Here is a 21221-nt window from a genome sequence, read left to right on the forward strand (position 1 = left end):
AATCTTTACGCGCAGGAGCATTGTAATAGATAAATTATTTGATTGGCCAATTATAAGGACATTATATTAAAAGTTTTCCGGCAAAACACTTGTTTATTTCATTCTTATCATGTTCTTCTATTGCTTTTGTTTTTTGCTTTTTTGGGGGGTGATGGTATCAGTGCCTGGTTCATGAGATCCCCGTTCGCATTAGGGTCGGTCGACTGAATCAGTAACTCAGTTAAAATATTGGGCAAGAGAGTTTCACGTCCCAGGGATGTGATAGTCTTGCTTCCAACATTTGCCAGCTCCCGTCCCAGGGTAGCACTGTCACAAAAATAAAAATAAAAAATTCCAAGTCTCCAGAATTCGTTTGTTTCAATGAAGTCAATGTTAACTACAGTCTACTTACTGTATCGAATGCTGATGATTAGTATAGTACACCATTCCTGGTGGTTGAAGTGGTCGGAAAGTAGGAGGTGCGGGGGCTTGCTGTGTTATTGGTATTTGTTGATGTGGAGTTATTTGCAGGGTCTGATGTGTCAAAGGCACCATAGCCCCAACATGAGTTGGCAGTTGGGGTGCGGGCGGTAATGGTGGGATGCTACCATAACCATATGGAGTGATGATCCCTCCAGTTGACTGCACGAACTGCTGGGATGGCGGATTACTAAGCATGTGAAATTGACCTTGTGATGAAGGAGCAGCATTTTGCAAGGGTGGTGGTTGGGCTACCAAAACTGAAGGATATGAATGGTTTGGTGCGGCAATCAACTGTTGTGGGGACCTAAACATATGGGGATCTGAGCTAGTCATTGGAATCTCGTGTTTTGATGTGGACTCAGAAGTTAGACCAGCATTTTTTGCCTCTTCTGCTGCAAATGTTGACAGAACAGAAGTCATGATCAACTGCGATGACGAAGAAGCTGCAAGCTTATCTGCAACCTCAGCAGCAATTGCTGCAGCCGACTTGGCAACGGACACTTTCTGAGAAAAATCTTCATTATCAAGTATCCTCCGCATGTTGCAAGCCTCTTCTATTTGTGCTTGGGCAACCTAAATATCATTAAACAAACATATAAGCATAATAAAATTCAAATTTGTCATTGTGGTTAGCTGAAAAGCCGCAAACGTATCCAAATGTCAATAATGAAAACAGACTCAACAAGTAATAAGTCGCATTAAAAAAGATTAACAAGAACTTATTTACTCTATAATTGTGTACGGGGATTTCCTAAGCAATTCTCCAACCAAAACTGTTTCTGCTTTCATAAATCGAGATTATTACACTAACCTCCATCAAGATTTATGAAAACTTAAAAGCACCCTATCTAGTTTCAGAAATTGCACTGATCTTCCCCGTTTAAATTTCATCAGGCAAAGCATTCCCTCCTATTTAAACATCTTCCAGACACAACTAAACCCTTGAAAATAAACTATAAGGAGGCGTTCATGTAGGTTTCATAAACTACAAGGAGGTTGAATCCACGTAATTTCTTCTATTACATGTTTTACCACTGTTAACACTAACTATTAGCACTGCAGTGACTTCATCATGTTTAGAATTTTGATTTGCTGATAAAAAAATCATTGTTCGGAATTACCATGAGAGAAGTAATTAAAAGGCAACAAACAATGAACAAAACATATCACAATCACATATGATAAGAAACTAGTCAAAATATGACAACCTTCTGCGCAAAAGAATCATGAATAGTACATACCTGCATCTGTGTACGAACATTCTCTAGTTCAGATTCCTAATACAAAAATGCAAAAACAATTGAAAGACACAGTCAGGAACAACCGAAAACTCAATATATGCACTACAAATACAGAAAATATTGAACATTAGTGTATAACTTACCTGCTCATGCAAAGCTTCTTTTAACTGAGACACAAGGGCTACTCTACTTGCTTCAACTAATTTAAGTTTTTCTACGCATCGTTTCAAAATATTTTCCTCCTCCTCTAGTTCCTTTGCCAAAGTTTTTCTCTTGGGATCTTTGGCTGAAAAAGAAAGCAATATTAGAATCCTAACTTCCATAATTCAGGTGTTACTTCTGTAACTCTGTTCTGCTGTATGCTTACCAACAGAGCATGCAGTATCAACATCTTTTTCCATCTTCCTCACACGCTGAACAGAAGACTTGCATTTACTTATCTCTGCATCTTCAACGGATTGCTCACTGAGCACCAAATGAAATGCAGACACTATTTTTTCCGCTGTACCTCCTATGGACAGTTTCTGGCATCAAGACAATATCAAGAAAGTGAGATATGAAAGAATCATAGCAAACCTCTATGAAGGATGAAATTATCTAACATCAATAAAATGATTTAAGTATGAAACGGGAAGAGGAAGGAGTGTGGTCCCAAAGGCCCTCAGTAACTCAGTCTCACCGATTTGATGGAGTGAGAATCCCTTTTCACAATTCTTACAGAACGTGATCGCTTTTTGCCAAATTCCAATGGTGGAGGTGCATCTTCTCCAAGCATCAAATCTTTAAGGTTCCTAGCCCGGGATCCAAATACTCTCCTTTGCTCCCATATTTCAATCTAAAGTTAGGAAAGATCTAAGTTAATAGATCAATATCGTGGTATGCAAATCATATGATACACCATATTAGGAGTTTCAGCCAAGCATGTAGAACTATCTGCTATGATTTTATATTCAATTCTTTCACAACCCCTTTCCCGTTCATTGATTAACATGGTTGTATTCACTTGAAATACTTGCATCACATACTGTAAAAAGGGCTTACCAATCTAGATACCACACGCGTTCCATGATCATCACCTTTCTTGATAACATCTTTAAGTGCTGCAGGAAGAACCTTCCAAAACTCTGTCACAAATTCATTCCCTTTATGCTTACTGTTCTGCAGAATATCATTTGCAAGATACAAAAGAGGGATCCTTTGAATCATCTCTGATTTGTCAAATTGTTTTTTCCAAGTGGCAACAAACAGTTCAGCTTTGCTCCGGTGAAATATACACCAATGTGATAAAGCTATATCAAAAGTTAAAGGCAACAACTTACATTGCATTAATGACTAATACACAACAAAAACAACAGAAGCCATTTCCACTAGGCAAGACCAGCTACATGGATAAAATAATGTCATTGTATTCTGTTAACACTAATAAATTCAAGTTTCATGAAATTAACTGAAGCTAAGTATGCCATAAACTAAACTGTTTCGAAGAATTAAATAAAATTCATATATAAACACTAGTTAAAAGAAGTCGCACTCCATGTTACATTAACCAAGCAATTTCAAATTAATCCTAAGAATGAAATGTGACTGACAGTAAAATTTCGATGCACCAAAAATCTGACCTGGTAATTAGAATTAGTCCAATGTATTAGTTCCAAGAATGTATTTGTTTCTCTTCCTGCAGTGTTACTATCCTAAAACAATAGTAAAACAGAGCAATGCTACTTACCCAAAAATTGTTAACCGGGCTAACATACTAATATGGCTATATGAAACACCTCAGATTCCAGAAATGAATTTTGTACTCACACACACATAATGAATGAATGAATGAATGAAAGAGGTTTCTTTCTTGATTGCCCTCTTTCTTACTTGATTGCTTTCTTAGTTACTTCAAGATACTTTTAATGCAAATTTATATTGCATTAAACTTCCAAAATAATGCAGTACAGCCCAAGAGTCAATATTCAAACAGAACCAATTGTTTATAAAGGGGGGAAAACTATTAAAGTGCAATAAAAAAAAGGATACTTTCAATGCATTGTTGGGTGTTATTAAGCTTGGACAGCTTGTCTGCAAGTATCTGCTCGCTGAAAACGCCATTCATGTTCTTCACCTCTTTCCCCTCACCAGATATAATTTCAGCAAAACCCTATGCCCCATTGAAACCTTTTATCGAAAACAAACCATGTAGCATCTCAATTTTCGAACACTAAAACCCTATAACAGAATTGGGACCGAAACGAGCTTCAATATCAATAACAACGAGCTAAAAATGTGAAAAGATTAGGTTCGATTGAAAAACAACGAATCCGAAAAATTGAGCTAATGCAAGCATAAAGGAGAAGAAATTGAGCAGAGAAATAGTAGTAGCCACAATGCTGGGGAATCGGGACTAATTGAAACGACCACGTTTTGGGCAAATCAGATTCACGGAGAGATCTTGTATCAAAAAGAAAAAATGGCAGAGCGATAAAGAAACAGAGGGATAGAGACGTTGAAGTATTGGATTCGTGCGTGGTGTTGTGGATTTCGAAAAACCCTAAAAACGGATAACTAAATTTTGCAGATAAAAAAGAGGGGGAAAAGAAAGAAAAAAAAACGCGTTACTTGAAGAGAAAAGGTTTTAAGTTTGGGGTTCACACGCCTATTTTATTTGGCGCAAAACCATGAAAATTGTTTCAACGCCGCAGGATGGATGATACGAATACGATACTCCGTAATACTAACAACCTTTTATTTTTCAAATACATTTTTTTATTATTATTTCTACGAGTAAATTGTACAGTTTTCATGTTTGTTTCACAGTTGTACAAACGGACGTCATCAAGAATGGCTTAGTGTATGTAACCCACGTTTTTTTGTTTCCAAGGGTATTGTTACTTCTCCATTTTGTGCGTTGGAACGAACAAACGGACGTTTGGTGCCTCACAAACGGCAATCCAAACACACCATTAAAGATTCACTGAGTTGAGGAACTACCCAAGTTTGGCACTCCATCCTTGGAACCCAAACTATTCCGTGCACACATAATGGTTTGTCATTTTCTGGTTACTTGAGAATGTTTGCCTAAAAAATTCTTGATAAATATGAGCCTTTCTTCTGTTGTGAACTTGTGATGTTCTCAATTTAGAATATTCATGTTTATTATACACTATACACGTGTAGTTTGATTCAGTTTAAGTAGTTTCTGAAAACAGCGAAATTATAAACCTCGTATTAAAAAAGATACGTTACAGATCATTCATTGTCAAATTAATTATTCAGTATCAATAGAAATAATGTATCATACTAAGATTTGAACGTATAGAAAATCACAACGTCAAAAAAATATATAAAAAAAATTACATTATCATTATAAAAAATGAGTTCCATCATAAGTTATGGTAAAGATAATTTAAATAAAAAGAAAATTAGCATAAATATAATATGCAATTTAGTTAGATTTTCACAATAACCAGCAAAATCCAAGCCATACTGTACAAAAATAAAAAACATGTGATACATTCTCCCAAATGATGGATAAATTGGCAGATCAACCTAAATACGGTGCTAGACCCTGATTTATGTCAAACAAATGACGTGGCTTAGAAGAAATACACTATGGTCAATCAACTGACTAAAATAAATCGACACTCAGCATAAGAAAATACGCGGATCAAGAAAAAGGCAGCTACCGGAAACAAAATACGCGGCTAGGAGAATAAACATAATCTAACGCCAAATTTTTCCATAAAATTTCAGGTAAAGGTTTGCTCAAGCCTAGTTCAAACAGTGGGGAAAATCTATCCAACCCCAGTAGCTCTTAGTTCACGACTTCTAAAACTAAATAAATTTAAGTCTCAAGATACATTAGCAATGACAATTTCTTCCCGAGACAAAACACCACCAGATCTGCCAACAAGACGCATTCAAAATAATCCCATAGCACTAATAAAAATATCCAAATCAGTTAAAGGGCTGCAAGGGAAGATTTGCAGGCTAATGGCCTATCTACTGCCTCCCGCTTTTACCCTGTGTTGAAAGTTTTGCGGCAACTTGCTCTTCAGACAAAGGTAGATAGTAGATCCGAGGAGTTGCTGTGGTTTTGCGGAAGAGATCATCCAGAGTGACAATAGGTGGGTCAACTTTCTCAGGGAGGGGTGGTGGAGATGGAAGCCGTTCTCTTGCTACTGGTGGGGGTTTTGACAATGGTGGTGGAGGTGGGAGAATGACTGGAACTGGATGCTGCTCCCTGTGCAGATGGGGGGAAGGCTCTGGCTGTGAGAAGGGGGGAGCAGGAGGAACTGCTCGATCAGTGCTGTCCGATGCAGCCTGAGTAGGAGGAGGTTCTAACTTCATTTTCACTTCTTCAGGATCAACATACTCTGCAACTAAGAGACGCCCACCATTTGGTGGCCATTGCAAATTATATACAGCATTCCGTGTCTCAATAGCTTCTTCCACAGATGAGTACTATATCACCAAGAAATCAACAAAAGATTACTTAAATGTCAGAACCATGTCATTATATAACAACATCACATGGGAATTTACAGTTGCAGCAAGACGGGGATAAGAATTGTCTTACAGTAACATAGCAATGGGTCTTTATTTGGTCCATCCAGAAGCTGCTGACATTCCCAGTCTTACCAAGAAGTTCTTGCACTGCTTTTAGGGTAAATGGACGGAGGAAACGGTCAATTCTGAGGGAATTAGTTGGGGACCTTTGTGATGGTGGAACTGCCAAAGATTAAAAAAAGACCATTTAACTTGAAAGGCAGAGACAGAAAATACAACACATGGCAGTATGACAACAAAGTAATCCATAAAAGAACATGCTGTACAACATAAACAAAATACACCTATGTGAAAGCACGTGACAACCAACTAGTCAACAACCAAGCATTATCTCAGTAAATGCATGTGCGTGAAAAAATCAACCAGCAGGTAATTATCCATCTTCAAATAAAAACCTCCACAAAAACATTTAAGAGTATAAGATATATGCAACTTGTGCTTCGAGAAGTCTCCAGGATTTAAATCTGAAAGTGCCAGGAATTTATTTATTTGGGCTACAAGCTAGGAATTGAAATTTGATCTCCATTAATGCAACCCCATTACACGACAAACAGGAAGCATCAGTTCTTCATAGATCTACCATAATCACAACAATGTTGACTTACCAATGTGTTCTTTAGGTGTATCATCAGTTGCAGAGGAATCAGACCTAGAGAAGCTGCGTTTCAAAGTAATTGGCTCATCTCTAGGTGTAGTAGCAGGCCTGGGAGTAGTGCTTTGTGCATCTGGACCTTTAACTGTTTCAGTGTTCCACCTGCGTTGCCTTTTGGCAGGCTCACTGTTCCCAACTTCTGAGACAAAATGTTCCAAATAATACAGGATGATAAAAAATACATAAAGAAAAAATAATAACAGCAAAGCAACATATAGTGCATATAATTCTTGCTTGCCCTTAAGGAGTACAACCAATAAAGTTTCAGATAATATGTTGCTTACCATTAAATTTCCGTTTCTCAGTCAGGGCAGCAGGACTAATGTCAATATCTTGGTGGGTATCATCTTTTCCTGCAGATAGACTATCTCCAACAGCTATAGTACTACTTTCCTCCTTCACAATAGGCTTTTCAATCTCTACTTTGTCTTTAAGTTCATCAACATTAAACTTAGAATCAATTTGCTTAGTCTCAGGCAAATCCTCTTCCATAGAATCATCACCAGAACTTCTGTCCAAGTTCAACTTTTCTGAATACCCTACATCATCACTGCTATTGGTCTTGTTCAAGTCTGGACTTGAAACATTATTGATATTTTCTTCAACAGATGCCTTTTTCTCATGCAGCCCTCCAACATCCATTGAATGTGATTCATCATAAGAAACAGGAACATCATTTCTGGATGATGGTTCTTCCACCATCTCCGGCTTAACAATATCTTGTTCTAATTTGACATTATCAGTAATTATAGTATCCTTTAGTTCATTCTTTTGATTAATTGACAGAGAATCAGTAGAAATAGAATCAGATTTTACTTGAGACCCTAAACTAGGGTTGACCTCAGATACCTGGTTTTCTGGAACAGCAGAGTCGGGAACAGGATCCTCATGCAAGGGCTTGGTGTCATAATCCAGTTGGGGCTTTGAGTCCTCACCATCCAGCTGCGCCTTTGACACCTCATTCTCCAGCTGTGCTGCTGAATCCTCATTATTCTTTTCGGCACGATAAGTATCCTCACCACTGGCCACTACTTCTGTTACTACACTCTCAGTGACCGTAATGATAGTCTCCACAGTAGAAGCATGGGCAATTGCCTCATGTCCCACATTTGCATAATCTCCACCAGCTGGCAAGCCCTTAGGTTCAACCTCTTGATCCATAGCTGACACACTATTATTAATGTTAACTTGGTTGGAAACACTGTCCTGCTTGTCATTCTTATCGCTGTCATGATCCACAATCTCCTGAATCTTTTCCACATTTCCCGTTTCAATTGGATCAACAAAACCACCCTTGCCCTTTTCAGCAGTATCAAATGTTTTGGCACTGGCCCTGTCAGTTGAATCAACCATTTCAGCATCCACAGTAACTGCTTCCGGAACTTTTTTCCCATCTGCATGACCATCGAAACCATTGGCCTCATCCTTCTCAGAAGCCTCATCAACCTCCCTTTCCAGACGAAGGACTTCGTCCAAACGTTTGACCAAATCATCCTTCAAACCCTTGGTACTTATCTTCCTCCTCTTCAGCTCATCTTTCAGCTCTGTAACCTTCCACTGATTGATGGGGCGATTGTGGAGAATCTGATATTTTGGCGACATTATGTCCAAACGCAAATCGCTTTCCCTTACCTGAAGCCAACAATCAAATTCACAACAACAAAGAAACAAACAACAATCAATTCCAATAATCACAGTGTTCATCCTAAAATCACTGTAGACTGAACTGGGTGAGAATAAAAAAAACTAAACAATACAAACTATTTGTTAAAATTGAAACCACACTGAAAGAATTTGGTACAGAAAGAAAACTGGACATCAAATTGATAACGACAACATCCAAGGGAACCATGAAATTTCAAACAATAACCTCTAATATTGAAATGCAAAATAATTTATATATGAAAATTCTTTCATATATGCATTATCAATAGAGAGAAAGAGAACGGAGAGGTACCCACAATGATGATAGTTTGCGGAGAATCGAGAAAAGAGGCACTCTCACAGAAACCCTAATTTGAGAACAGAAAAAGAGGCGGCAGAGAAGAAAAAACAGAGAGGCATCGAAGATTCGAGTCCCGAAGCGAAGAACCAAACTGATTGCACTCTCCCTTTGTTACTCCTATCCCTATCTCCCTGAAAACACCGAAGCAGAAGAAGAAGAAGAAAATGTCGAAAAGAAACGAAAACAAGAGAAAATAAAAATTCAATATCAGCAAAATGTTTTATCCAAAACAAATGTAAAAGAAGAGGATGAGATTTTCAGGAGTGAGGAATTGCTTCTCCAAAATCTTTTCTAGGGCTTTTTTTTGTTGTTGTTGTTGTTGTTTGGTTGAGGGTTCTTTTTTCTCTTTGGCGATTGTGTGCGCCTTTTGTTCCGTTTCGTGAGGGAACCCTGAAGTAATACCGAGTGGGTCTCGTTTCCACAGCGGTTGCTAACATTAAGATCTTCTCGTTGTGATGCCGATAATGCCCCTGAAACGTGGCTCAAAGACAATCCAGAATTTCATTCAAAGTTATGAAATCCGGGGTCAATACTCATGAGTTATTAATTAGTCTAATTTGATCCGATATATATTAAAAATTTTAAAATTATATATGTTGAATGAGAAATTTGCGTGCAAACAAAATCAATATAATTCATAAAAAAATGGTTAAAAAATTAGCATGATGCAAAAGAGATTATACATAGAACATTTCAACCATTATAACTTTAACTAATTTAATACTTTGTCAATCAAAGTCCTCAATACAGAGAAAGGGTATGAATCTCAATTTTATTTTCAAACGTCTTGGCTAGTTGTCTAATTAACTTTCCTTTTAAACTTATTAATCCAAATACCCAACAAATAGTATATTTTATCCAATCCCTTGTTATTGTTAATTTATTTTTTTTTTCTTTTTTCCCCTTCCAATTTATCTCTACCAAAAATAGGATGAACTCCCACATGTACAGTGTTCTATCTATCGTATATCAAACCCAGTTGAAGCCATTTAGTGCACAATTCAATACTTCTATAGTTATTTTACCCTTGAAAAAAAGAAGCACGAGTAACAAAATGTGAAACTGTGTAGTTACTAATTACAAAAGTTGAAAGTAAACTCTTTTGAAATTCATGCCTACTCAAACCAAAGATCCAAACTAACATATAAAATCTAGAAAGGCAAGCAAAGTTGAATATTTCAATGAGTGGTTCCATAACCAACCGTGTCATCTTTGAAGAAAGAAAAAAAATTGACAAACCCAATTTCTAGAATCAAAATAATGAAAATATAATTTACAAGGCTACTCTAGCCTAGCCTTAAGAAACTAAAGCAAAGCTTATTAAAACGACTACAAAGTACAAACTTAAGAAGAATATAACTAACATCACCAAAAGCCTTCAAGGATAAAAGTTAGATGCAATTCCATAAGTACTTTTAACGTGTTCTCCAATCAGAATTGGACTATTAGTATCAGGTAATCCATATAGTTAAGGTTTGCATTACCAAGGTGAAACTCAAATTCTCATTGGAGGATAGCAACAAAAGGCACTTAATCATTATATCACACCTAAGTTTTGTCCTCTATTACTTTTCAGCCAAACTCATACAAAACAATGGTTCAAAATGGTCAAGGCAAAGGTTTTTAGCTGAATCCATTTTTTGAATGCAAAATCATATAAGATTGGAAAAATGTTCAACTCATAATAATCTCAAATTCAAAATGGAAAACCAATCCTTAGCTCACCCCAACTTTCACGAAATCTCGTACTTGTCACCCAAAGAAGGGTATTTAGAAAGTATTAGTATTAGTAGATTGGTGTCAGTCACAAAACCAAAAACCAAACTCAGGTTCATCAGGTATCTAAACATGAACAGAAACACAAGGTAGTTCCACTTTGTGTGGAAGAGAACAGACAAAAAATCACAGATAAAACTCACCGGAAATGGGTGCGGTGCGGTGGCGCGACAATGCAGTGGCATGACAGTGCGGTGCCCATCAAGATGAAGAGTATGGTCAAGATCGAGAGAATGAAGAAGATGAGCATGAAGACGGGAGAGAAGTGGTTGAGGTTTTTTAGGGTCATCCATAACGACGTCGTTTTGTAGTATTTTTTTCGTGCAAAAACAGGTTTTAAAAACCAGTCTGAGTCGTCGAGTTTACACAAAACCAGTCAGGTCATCCCGGGACAGATGCATGGCCGGTTCAATAATCAAGATTGAGAGCGAAAGGAAGACATTGGCAAAGTACATTTTCCCAATCGAGTAAAATAATGTTTGACTGGACCAAGTACCAACCCGACAAACCAAAACAGTTCAAGTCCCATAAAAAATTACTAATTTTAATTGGTTCAATTCTTTTTAATATTTTAATAATAAGGCGAACCAGCTCACCCTATTATGGATTCCTTTGCTGATTACGATAAGTTGTAAGTTGTCGTGACTCAACTACTTGTCCCATGTTGTTTTGTTTGTCTTATATTTTTAGCAAATCAAACACATCCTAAATCTCTTTTATAATAACTCAAGTATTTTACTTAATCAATTGATTAAGTTAGACTCTCTTAACGATCTAAATCTTATTTGAAACTAGTATTTTAGTTTAGACAAATGTTTATTTTAATAGAATTAAAATTCATAATAAATATGTATGTTTAAATATATAAATTATATTTGGATTCATAATAAACAATTCAAATATCCTTAAAGACAAACTTATGTGTGCTTTTATTAATTCACTCGCTCTCGTATTCACATACTCTTCTCTCGTGGGTGAACTTCATTGTCCTATCATGCATCGAGTACATATATTACCTTCAAAATTTTAACATGCTCCTCATATGTGTCTAATATACTATCACTTTATGCTTTTAATATTAACTAAACAAACTCTTTAACAAGCTATAACTTAATATCAAAAAATAATTTAAAATGTGTATGTTATCTTTAAAATTTAAACACATTTCTAACATGCATATGATATGTTATTTTATGTTTTTAACATTAACCAGATGATTTAACTTAACTTTTTATCTTTTTTCAAGCTGTCATTATTAATATCTTTAGTTCTGATTTTAATTTAAATATTTTAAAATATATATTAATAAGTAAAATAATAATATATCATAATATAAATTATCTATCGTGAATCTAGAGTATCTATAAGTACAAAACATTTATTTATTGCAAGTTTTAATTATAATATGATTTAAATATTTATAAATGTTTATTTATATAAATTTTAGTTGCATTAAATGAATATTTATTGTATGCAATTAGAGTTCAGCATGTGGGTTTTGGCCGGTAGGCTGCCTATGAAACCTATAAGGCACATGGTATACAAGCCTTTATATTTTGAGCTTGTTTGAATTGCAAGTTTTTTTAGCTTGGTCTGCTTAATCCACGAGTTAAACGAATTTATTGGTGGATCCCTATAAATTTTTTTACAATTTAATATGAAAATATAATTGTAATAAATAAGAGATGTAAACTAAGTATAAATAAATAAAAAAGTATAAAATTTAAGTATTTTACATATGGTTCAACGGTTGGTGAATGATGATATAATATTTTGATTTAGTATAAAATTATAGATTAAATAAACATGATGTAGAAAAATGTTTTTTAAGTAACTCAAGATGCAAATTATGTTAGCATTATGGACAAATAAGTTTTTTAATTAGACAATCCATAGTTAGTTTTTAAAATGGACCAAATTTTATATATTAAAATTTAATTTTCTATTTTTTATTTTGATTTTTTGTCAAATGTGGGTCACATTGCTAAACCCATTGGCTACGTGGGACAGGTGCAACCTTGTTAAAAATAAACTCATGTTAATCTGTACAAATCATACGGATCAACTTGATCCGTATGAAATCTGTATGATTAATATGGATCAAGCTGATCCATATGAGTCATCACTACTCCAATAGTATCAAACGAGGATTATCTTATTTCTGAAACACAACATCCTTTAACACATCTCCTTCTAGCTCTAGGCCATTTCTTGGCTAACATTCAAGGGCCAAAGCAATTTAATTTGCGAATCCCTTAATTCTTCTTTAAGGGTGTATTTGGTTGTGTGGAAGATAAAAAAAAATATGAATTAAAATAAAGAGAAAGAGATGTGAGATTCACATATAATTTTGAAAATTGTGTCTCTTTTTCTTCTATTTCTTCACAATCAAACACACTAACTAACCCATGTTGGTGCAAACAAATAAGATAAGATTATAATTTTCAAAAAGGTTAAAATGTAATTTTGGTATTTTTATTTTTTAAAATCTACGATTTTAGTTCTCTTATTTTTTAATTGAAACATTTTGTTATCTACTTTTAAAAAATCTACAATTTTAGTCCTCCTATTTTTTAATTGAGGCATTTTATCCCTCACTTTTAAAAAATTTGTAATTTTAGTCCTTTTGATCAAGTTCAAGTTTGTTGATGTGTACTTTTTTAATAAATTAAGCTTATTAACAATTAAATAATTTTAAAATAAACATTTTTCATGTGTATAACAAACAAACAGTTGTCAGTTAACATTTACATAGTATATACATCAACGTTTGAAATTAGTCATAATGATTAAAATTATAGATTTTTTAAAAATAGAGGACAAAATATCTTAATTAAAAAATGAGGATTAAATTTATGAACTTTTTAAAAATGGACAATGAAATGTCTCAATTAAAAAATGAGGGGACTAAAAACACAAATTTAAAAAAATAGGAAGATGAAAATTGCATTTTAACCTTTTCAAAAATAATGGTTAATGGAATAAAGTTCTTAGGATTATTATTCAAAACTGTTTGATAATTTACTTGAAGGTGTGTTTAGTTTAGAGGGAAAAAAATTAGAGTGTAAAAGGTGAGTTTCACTTAATAAAGTACAAAATTTATTTGGTATATTATTTTTCTTCTTTATACCAAACATAAACGGAAGAAAAAACTTTATTGTTAATAATAATTTTATCTAACTCAAACGTGATTAATTCAAGTGGAGGGTTTAAAAAAAATATAGATAATAATTGATGCTCTAGTTTGTTGATTCGCAAACTAATTTAACAATATTTCTAAATCCTATAACCTCTAAATAATTCATAAATCATAACCATACAAGTTATATACAGCAAGAAAAAAAATAAAAAAAAATGAATAAAAAGAAATCATAAGTACTTTTTTCATTGTTTAATTAACGAGAAAAAAGAATCTGGGGAGCATTTAAAAAATGTCTCTTCTTAAGTAAACAAAATAATAAAATAATAAATTTACTCAAATAGTATTATAAATCATTAAATATTATTTTAGGTTCGCATAAATTTTTTATAATAACTCGTATGTCATGCTCAATCAATAAATTAGACCCCTCAAAATAAATCATTTAATATAATTTCATGTTTTCACGAATAAAAAAACAAACGAATATTTTTTTTTTTTGCATGTTCTCTTTTTTACTTTTTCTTTCCGACTCAAAAAAGAAGAAAAGAATTAATTTTTTCCCGTCCGAATAAGAAATGAGAAAAAAAACAACAAATTATATTTCCGGTGTGTTTATTTGCTAATGGTCTTGTTTCACAACCATATATTATCCTTAGCAAAAGCGCCAGATAGATGCTCGCTAAGCATTGTATGTGGCAAGTGAGTAAGCAAGCATATACTCATGAGCACTCCTAAATTACTGTGATACGCGTTTCACACAGGCACGCAGTGGTAACATATTCAGTTCATTTCCCTGTCATTTTACAAGTCTCAAATAACTGAATAAGTAGAGTAAATCTATCAAGCAATCATCATCAGAACTGCGAAGACGGAAGGGCGTAATGTGGCCTTCCTGAGAGAGGTTTTGGCTGGGGAGATGGAAGAGAGGCACCACCCGTTTATGGAAGAGGTTGACATTGTGTAATGAAGACTCAAATGTTTATGCTATATAGCCCTGTGTAGCAATGGGGTGTGTGGCATGTCCAATCGGCTATCCCCATTTTATGTGACCTTTGGTAGATAATGAAAACGAAAGCCAAACAAAGGAGAGCTTCATTCCTATCCTTGAAGATGAGGTTTGAATGTAGGAGATTAACTACGAGAGAATGACCATAACCCTATGTCACTTTGGATCACCCACACCCACCTCAATTGTCACATACCCTTTTTGCCATTTACCTTCACAAACCATGTACAACACAAAAAATGGCCATAATTTTTTTAGGGGCACTAATTAAATTTGTTTTCTTGACTTTTGGGGTGCTTAGCACATTGTTACATATGGACCATAATATCAAATAACTGAATAAGTAGAGTAAATCTATCAAGCAATCATCATCAGAACTGATGGATAATCCCTACTAATATCATCAAGAAAACTCATGGATAGTCCCTACTAATATCATGATATCATGGTAAGTCAAAAATCTATGTCATGCACCATAACAATAAAAAATAAAAAAAAAAATCAGTTGCTATAAGCCAACCCAAGAAAGAAAAATTATTCCTTTTTCTGGGTTACTAATTGCTAATTCACGGGCCCAAATTAAACATCCTATGTAGGTTCTTTATTGAAAGACAATACTATTCGAGACAGGGTCGGACACTTAATGAAAAGATCTCTCCGAGCGGAAATTCAAACTTTTATTTTTGTTCAGCACATAAATACAATGACATTATTGTAAGATATAAATGATATGATAATATGAGTGAGATGAAAACAAAGTTACTAGGAGTTGGGGATTGGAGAGCTGACATAGGGTTAATCTCCTTGCAGCAGAAGAAACTGACGTGAAGACACAAGAGGATAACTGGGAAGCCGAGGTTTGTGTGCGGTTAAGATCAGATACAAATGTTGTTGAATAGTAAATTTTGCTTATCGTATTTGTGCTTTGGATGTTTAGTGTGTTCTAAACTTTGTAGTTTCTATGGACAGAAAGCACCTGAAGTGGACCAACCATCAAATTCCTTTCTGCTTCTCTTGAATGGAATTGGAGTATTTTCTTCCGGTGTGTTGGGTGCTCTCTATAAACTTGCTCAGAAAGAAAAGTCCACTGTTGTTGCAACAATAGAAACAGTAAGCTTATATGCACTCTTAGGAGTAAATGTAATGTCATGGAGAAGGAATACAATGACCTAAAGTTCAGTGCTGAAAAGAAGGGTGCTTTGGACTCTCTAAGGTTTTAAGAGAAAAAGAAGAGGAGCTTCATCAGCTAAAGGATCAGTTTGAACTTGCCCTAGGTGAAGCAAGCAAAAGCCAGATCGTCATTGCTGATTTATCCCAAGAAAGAGATGATTTGAAGGAGGCTCTAGATAATGAATCTAGCAAGGTGAATCATTTGAAGCATGAACTCCAAGTTACCCAGGAGAATCTTGCAAAATCAAGAAATGAGTCTGCTGAATTGGAAAACCTTCTAACTTTGTCAAATAAACTGTGCAAAGAGCTCGAGCTCGAGGTCTCTAAGCTCTCGTCTGAGCTCACTGAGGTTAATGAATCGCTACAGAGAAACCTTGATGATGTGAAACATGAGGCAAATTGCTAGCAAGTGAGCTTACAACTGCCAAGGAACACTTGAGGGAAGCACAAGCAGAGCTGCAAGGTGTGTCAAAAGAATTGACAGCTGCTCTTGAAAAGAATGATAGCCTACAAAAAGAATTAGTTGAAGTCTACAAAAAGGCTGAAAGCACAGCAGAGGATTTGAAGGAACAAAAACAGTTAGGTTGCTTCTCTGAACAAAGATTTACGAGCATTAGAGCAGCAAGTCTCAAAAGACAAGGAGTCCCGAAAATCTCTTGAGGGGGACCTGGAGGAGGCGACCAAATCATTAGATGAAATGAACCGAAATGCGGTGATCCTTTCTGGGGAACTACAGAGAGCTAATTCTCTTGTTTCTAGCCTTGAAAAAGAGAAAGATGTGCTTATTAAGTTCCTAAACGACCAAAGAAATGCATGCAAAGAGGCCCAAGACAACATTGAAGATGCTCATAACCTTATCATGAAACTTGGCAAAGAAAGAGAGAATTTAGAGAAAAAAGGTAAGAAATTTGAGGAGGAATTGGCTTCTGCCAAGGGTGAGATATTGTGCTTGAAGAGTCGAATCAATTCTTCAAAAGTTGCTGTTAACAATGACCAAGTGCAGAAAGATGGAGGTGAAAACAAAGGTCAATTCATCAGAAGTTGCTGTTAACAATGGCCCAGTGCAGAAAGATGGAGGTGAAAAAAAGGTCAATTCTTCAAAAGTTGCGGTTAACAGTGAGCAAGCACAGAAAGATGAAGGTGAAAACAAGGTTACTGTAAGCGCACGGAAGACTGTCAGAAGAAGAAAGGCTAATCCACAATAACAGAGAAATTAGAGAGATTTCTATTAAAAATATTCCGATTAGGATCATGATATTCTGTAATAAACTATTTGGAAGTCATTTGATGCCGAACTCTATTCACTTTTGCCATGCAAATATTTTCATGTTGCAATAGTATTGTACAAATGAAATGACACAGTAGGAATTGTTAAGCTAAGCTTTTTGGAGAGTTGATTTCTGATAGTAAACCTAAAAAACAAAAGGTAAGAATACCATTACTAACCTTAGTCTCAATATTAAACATTAGTGTGTATATACAGCTACTTTTCCTTGTCTATGAAGCAAATCGACAAGCTTGTTGCCACTGCTCTTTTTCCTGAACTGTACCATTAGTGATTCGGTTAACTCTGGCTCCTCCCATCTCTTTTATTTGTTGAGAAATGCTAGCAACACAATTTTTATTAATTGAAATTTTATTGGAAACCATAAAATTTTGTTAGTTTCGTGACTTATTTAACGAACTCCACTTATGATTTTGTGATTTCCAATCATTTTTAACCAATAATAGATAGTATGTTAGGAATGCGTTATAAAGTGTGTTTATTAGTGCTTCACTTATTTGTTTTCATTTGTCAGATGTTGTTTTTATCTATTCAGCTAATGTCTTAAAACATTTCGATAGCAACATGTAGTAGAATGAAATCCTGTTATTCAAGCTTTAGTCCATCTAGCAAAATATTACACATTATTACTTCGCGTGATGAATCATTGCTTGTTCTCATAACGTGAAGGTAATATAAATCTAAAGCACAAATGAATATAGTTTGATTAACAACACATGTTGAGTTTGTGGAGAATGATTTGTATTCAATCTTTGTAGAATACACACTGGAGGAGGAATGAGTAACTTAAGTGTGACTAAGTCCCTTAAACTGAGTGATTAGGATTGTTGTTAATAGAAAAAAATATAAACCTAAAGTAGTTGTAATTTTTTTTCCTTTGGAAATTAAAAACAGACAAATATTGTTACCTATTTTACGGCAATTCTTCATAGTAACCAATATCAAAATCCTACAACTTATCTTTTTTACGTTATTTGACAGGGATACTAATGAGAATTGTGATTAATATGCTTTTACTGTTAAAAAGCATGTGAAATGAGTTGTTGAACACTGTACTCCTCACTCCTCAGTTTGAAGCTCGAGGACATTTGTACAACTGCACTTCATACTCGTAAACAAATATATTTTCGGACACTTTAATAATATTTTCGTTTAGCTTTTAAAAAAAATATTTTTTGAAGGATTAAACTTTTTTTATTATGTATGGGCTTACATGCATTTCATTTAAGTAACTGGTTAGTTAAGTGTGTGATTGGATATGGATTTGTAGAATTAGTTTTGAATAAACATCATTTTATAGAATTGATTCTAAGTAAACGTGAGTATATAGTAGCATGATTTTTTTTGGATAACATTAGAAAATTTATTTGGACACACAATGTTTGGAAATTGCACTCAATTAATTTTGATACAATTTTTTTGTATGTAATTACTAAAATGACTTGAGTTAGTATAAACATGGAACAAATAACATGCTTAAAGTTGATCGGCAATCGAATGTCTACATAGTTGGAATGTTTCTATCCACCATCAATGATGCAATAAATAATAGGACTCAAGTTAGTATTGATGCAAAAGCTACTTCTGATAGCTTCAATGGGACTAGAGTTGATCGGCAGTCGAATGTCCACATAGTTGGAATGTTTCTATCCAGCATCTCGCTGTTCTCTAATTTTATTTAGAAGATGAGATTTGAGTTTAAAACTTAGAATCATGATTTCAACACATTGCCAAATATCACGGTCAACGAAAAAATTATGTTTGATTCATCCTAGACTCAAGTTGAGGCATGTAAAATGTGGATCCAAACATGCCTTAACTATATGTTTGAATACCCATTTGAGATTAGTATACATGCAATGTAAGCCATCTTAGCTTGTCTTTTTCTCGAGTTGATATAACGTGACTACTTGGTGTTAATCCAAATTCACAAATAAGTACAACAAACCTGAAATTTTGCACACTGACACAAGAGAGGACAAATCCCAGTTTTGTTACCAGGTATAGTTGAACGTCAGTGTGGTGACTTTTGTTTTCTAACAGGAAAAAAATGAAAACAATATTTATTAAAATATAGAAACAATTAAATAAAGATTGCATTGAGAAATACAAAAAATCCAAAAAAAACTGAAATTCATTCACAAATTCATCCAAATCCTTTTCATGTTTCCAGGATAAAATTAACATTCTTAAATAAAACTTTTAAAATGGGGAAAATCAGGCAAGATCCTCAAGCATGGCTCAGATTTAACTTAAGTTTTATCCCTAGACGTGGACTTATCACCGATCCGGGCTACTTTAGATTGTATCGGATATGCATTCAACTCTGCACTAACACTATTTTTTATACCGGTTAATGCAGTTCAATCAATGACCTACATATTCAACACCTTTACCGGATCAATCATTGGTCCAAGTTTTATAACATTCGTTTTAGTGACTTGCATTGCATGACAAGAGGATAAATATTTCATTGATCACGATAAACATTATGTACATGCAATTTACATCATGCATACGATAAATAGAATAAAAGAATTGCTTAGAGCAGAGTGTCAAAAGAGCACACCGCACAGGGATGAATAAATGTCAACTGTTGGTCACAAGCAGGTTTGGACTCTTTCATATCTACACTTGAAGGGACCCGCTGTATACATAGATAGTATTGCTCTGATCCTAGGCCCTCACTTAAATTTAAACTATCTAAGTTCTAAAATCCAAGAGGTGCATTCTTCGAGAAGTTGGAATTTCTGATGAGAAGCTATGTTCAAGAAAATTTGCATTTTTTCACGAAATTCACTTGCATCTTCCTTGCACCTAAATGAGCCTGCACATACACATTGCTCAGCCAAATGTGCAGCTTTCACCTGATGGCACCTGGTACACACCAGATCTTGCAGCTGGTATAGCCGTTCTCTTTGTCTTACAGTTTGAAGAAGAGCATTTTCCATCACCTCACGATCATAAGGCTGGCCACACTGTGGCACTGCACAACGCCACTCCTCAGTTAATAAAGCCGAATCACGGCACAAATCCAAGTCTCTGCAGTCATTACAATAGCTGTACCCAAAAAGGAAAAATTAATGCAAATACAGAAATCTTAATGCACTTTTTTTAGACCGTGATAAATATTGTTGGATCCAACATATAAAGACAACGTAAAATTCATCCATATAAATCAGGATTAATGCACAAGCTTGAAAATGTATTGCTAACAAATGCCTTTAGAGATCGAGTTAAAAGAGCAACAAATGTCCTTATGGCATTGTCCAACATTTGCCTAAGAAATAATAGATAGATAGATAAACCCCAACCCTACAAGGCAACAAGCAATTGCACAATGTTGGGAGAAACAACACAACGCCAAAAAGACCTTGGCTGTTTCTAATTTTAAATGAATTTATGTTAGCAGTAACCCTTCTTAAGCAAGAAATTTACACAAATCACATACATGGGCCCATAAAAAAACGATCAGACATTATAAGGAACAGTCAATGGTTTTTATTAAACAAAATTCAATAGTCTGGTAAACAATTAATAACAGGGTTGTAGGCACTTCAGGAATAGTCAAACTCGAGCAAGAAATCTTGTCTTCCAATAACGAAAACTTATTAACTCCTAAAACTAATTGATAATCAAAATCTATATATTTTTTTTTTACCTGCATATGACATTGGATAAGACGAAGGAATGACAAGGACCATGAAACTTAGCTTCTGGAGCAAACTCCTTAACATCAACATATTTGAGCAAATTTTTTCTCAAGACCTGCGAGTGGAGGACACAATCAGAACTATTGTTTTGCTCACCAAAATGTAGACCAAAAAAATCAGCAGCAGATGGAGAAAGAAGCCATTCGACTTAAATTACTTAGGCAAGGAAACATATGAATCTGCATGCATTTAACAAGGAAATCTCAATCTCA

General features: G+C 34.7%; 3 protein-coding genes across 6 annotated transcripts in view; all 3 read right to left on the reverse strand.

The window, feature by feature from the left end:
* Positions 1–17: 17 nt before the first annotated feature.
* Positions 18–4401, reverse strand: LOC100815709 (uncharacterized). Its single transcript, XM_003537457.5, has 8 exons — positions 3732–4401; positions 2745–2992; positions 2383–2538; positions 2071–2227; positions 1847–1989; positions 1704–1739; positions 392–1035; positions 18–306 (listed from the first exon to the last, which is right to left on the reverse strand). The coding sequence occupies exons 1-8, from the start codon at positions 3805–3807 to the stop codon at positions 108–110; spliced, it is 1659 nt and encodes a 552-aa protein (XP_003537505.1). The 5' UTR covers positions 3808–4401; the 3' UTR covers positions 18–107.
* Positions 4402–5410: 1009 nt separating this feature from the next.
* On the reverse strand, positions 5411–9326 carry LOC100816245 (apoptotic chromatin condensation inducer in the nucleus). 4 transcript variants are annotated; one of them, XM_003537458.4, is made up of 5 exons: positions 8874–9326; positions 7197–8544; positions 6866–7051; positions 6271–6422; positions 5411–6155 (listed from the first exon to the last, which is right to left on the reverse strand). In XM_003537458.4, exons 2-5 carry the CDS (start codon positions 8512–8514, stop codon positions 5694–5696), a joined length of 2118 nt encoding a protein of 705 aa, XP_003537506.1. In that variant the 5' UTR covers positions 8515–8544; positions 8874–9326; the 3' UTR covers positions 5411–5693. The 4 variants fall into 4 exon arrangements, with proteins under 4 accessions (XP_003537506.1, XP_006591405.1, XP_040862867.1 ...); XM_006591342.3 differs by having other exon boundaries at positions 6866–7048; positions 8874–9325; XM_041006933.1 differs by having other exon boundaries at positions 6866–7048; positions 8870–9325.
* Positions 9327–19849: 10523 nt separating this feature from the next.
* LOC100778115 (DNA polymerase epsilon catalytic subunit A-like) overlaps positions 19850–21221 on the reverse strand; it is a 31031-nt gene continuing 29659 nt past the window's right edge. Inside the window, 2 exon segments of the mRNA XM_014764248.3 lie at positions 19850–20356; positions 20958–21064. Coding sequence (XP_014619734.1) covers positions 19996–20356; positions 20958–21064 — 468 coding nt within the window. The 3' untranslated portion in view covers positions 19850–19995.

Source organism: Glycine max, chromosome 11 (assembly GCF_000004515.6).
Source record: "Glycine max cultivar Williams 82 chromosome 11, Glycine_max_v4.0, whole genome shotgun sequence".
NCBI classification, from domain to species: domain Eukaryota; kingdom Viridiplantae; phylum Streptophyta; class Magnoliopsida; order Fabales; family Fabaceae; genus Glycine; species Glycine max.

Excerpts from the sequence above, each read along its gene's own strand:
- LOC100815709 (XM_003537457.5), bottom strand. The coding sequence starts at position 3,807 with ATGAATGGCGTTTTCAGCGAGCAGATACTTGCAGACAAGCTGTCCAAG. Across the intron at positions 2,993-3,731 it reads CACCCAACAATGCATTGAAA|CTTTATCACATTGGTGTATA; the intron begins GTATCCTTTTTT and ends CTTTTGATATAG. Across the intron at positions 2,539-2,744 it reads CGCGTGTGGTATCTAGATTG|ATTGAAATATGGGAGCAAAG; the intron begins GTAAGCCCTTTT and ends TCCTAACTTTAG.
- LOC100816245 (XM_003537458.4), bottom strand. The coding sequence starts at position 8,514 with ATGTCGCCAAAATATCAGATTCTCCACAATCGCCCCATCAATCAGTGG. Across the intron at positions 6,423-6,865 it reads TACACCTAAAGAACACATTG|TTCCACCATCACAAAGGTCC; the intron begins GTAAGTCAACAT and ends AATCTTTGGCAG. Across the intron at positions 6,156-6,270 it reads AGACCCATTGCTATGTTACT|TACTCATCTGTGGAAGAAGC; the intron begins GTAAGACAATTC and ends TTGGTGATATAG.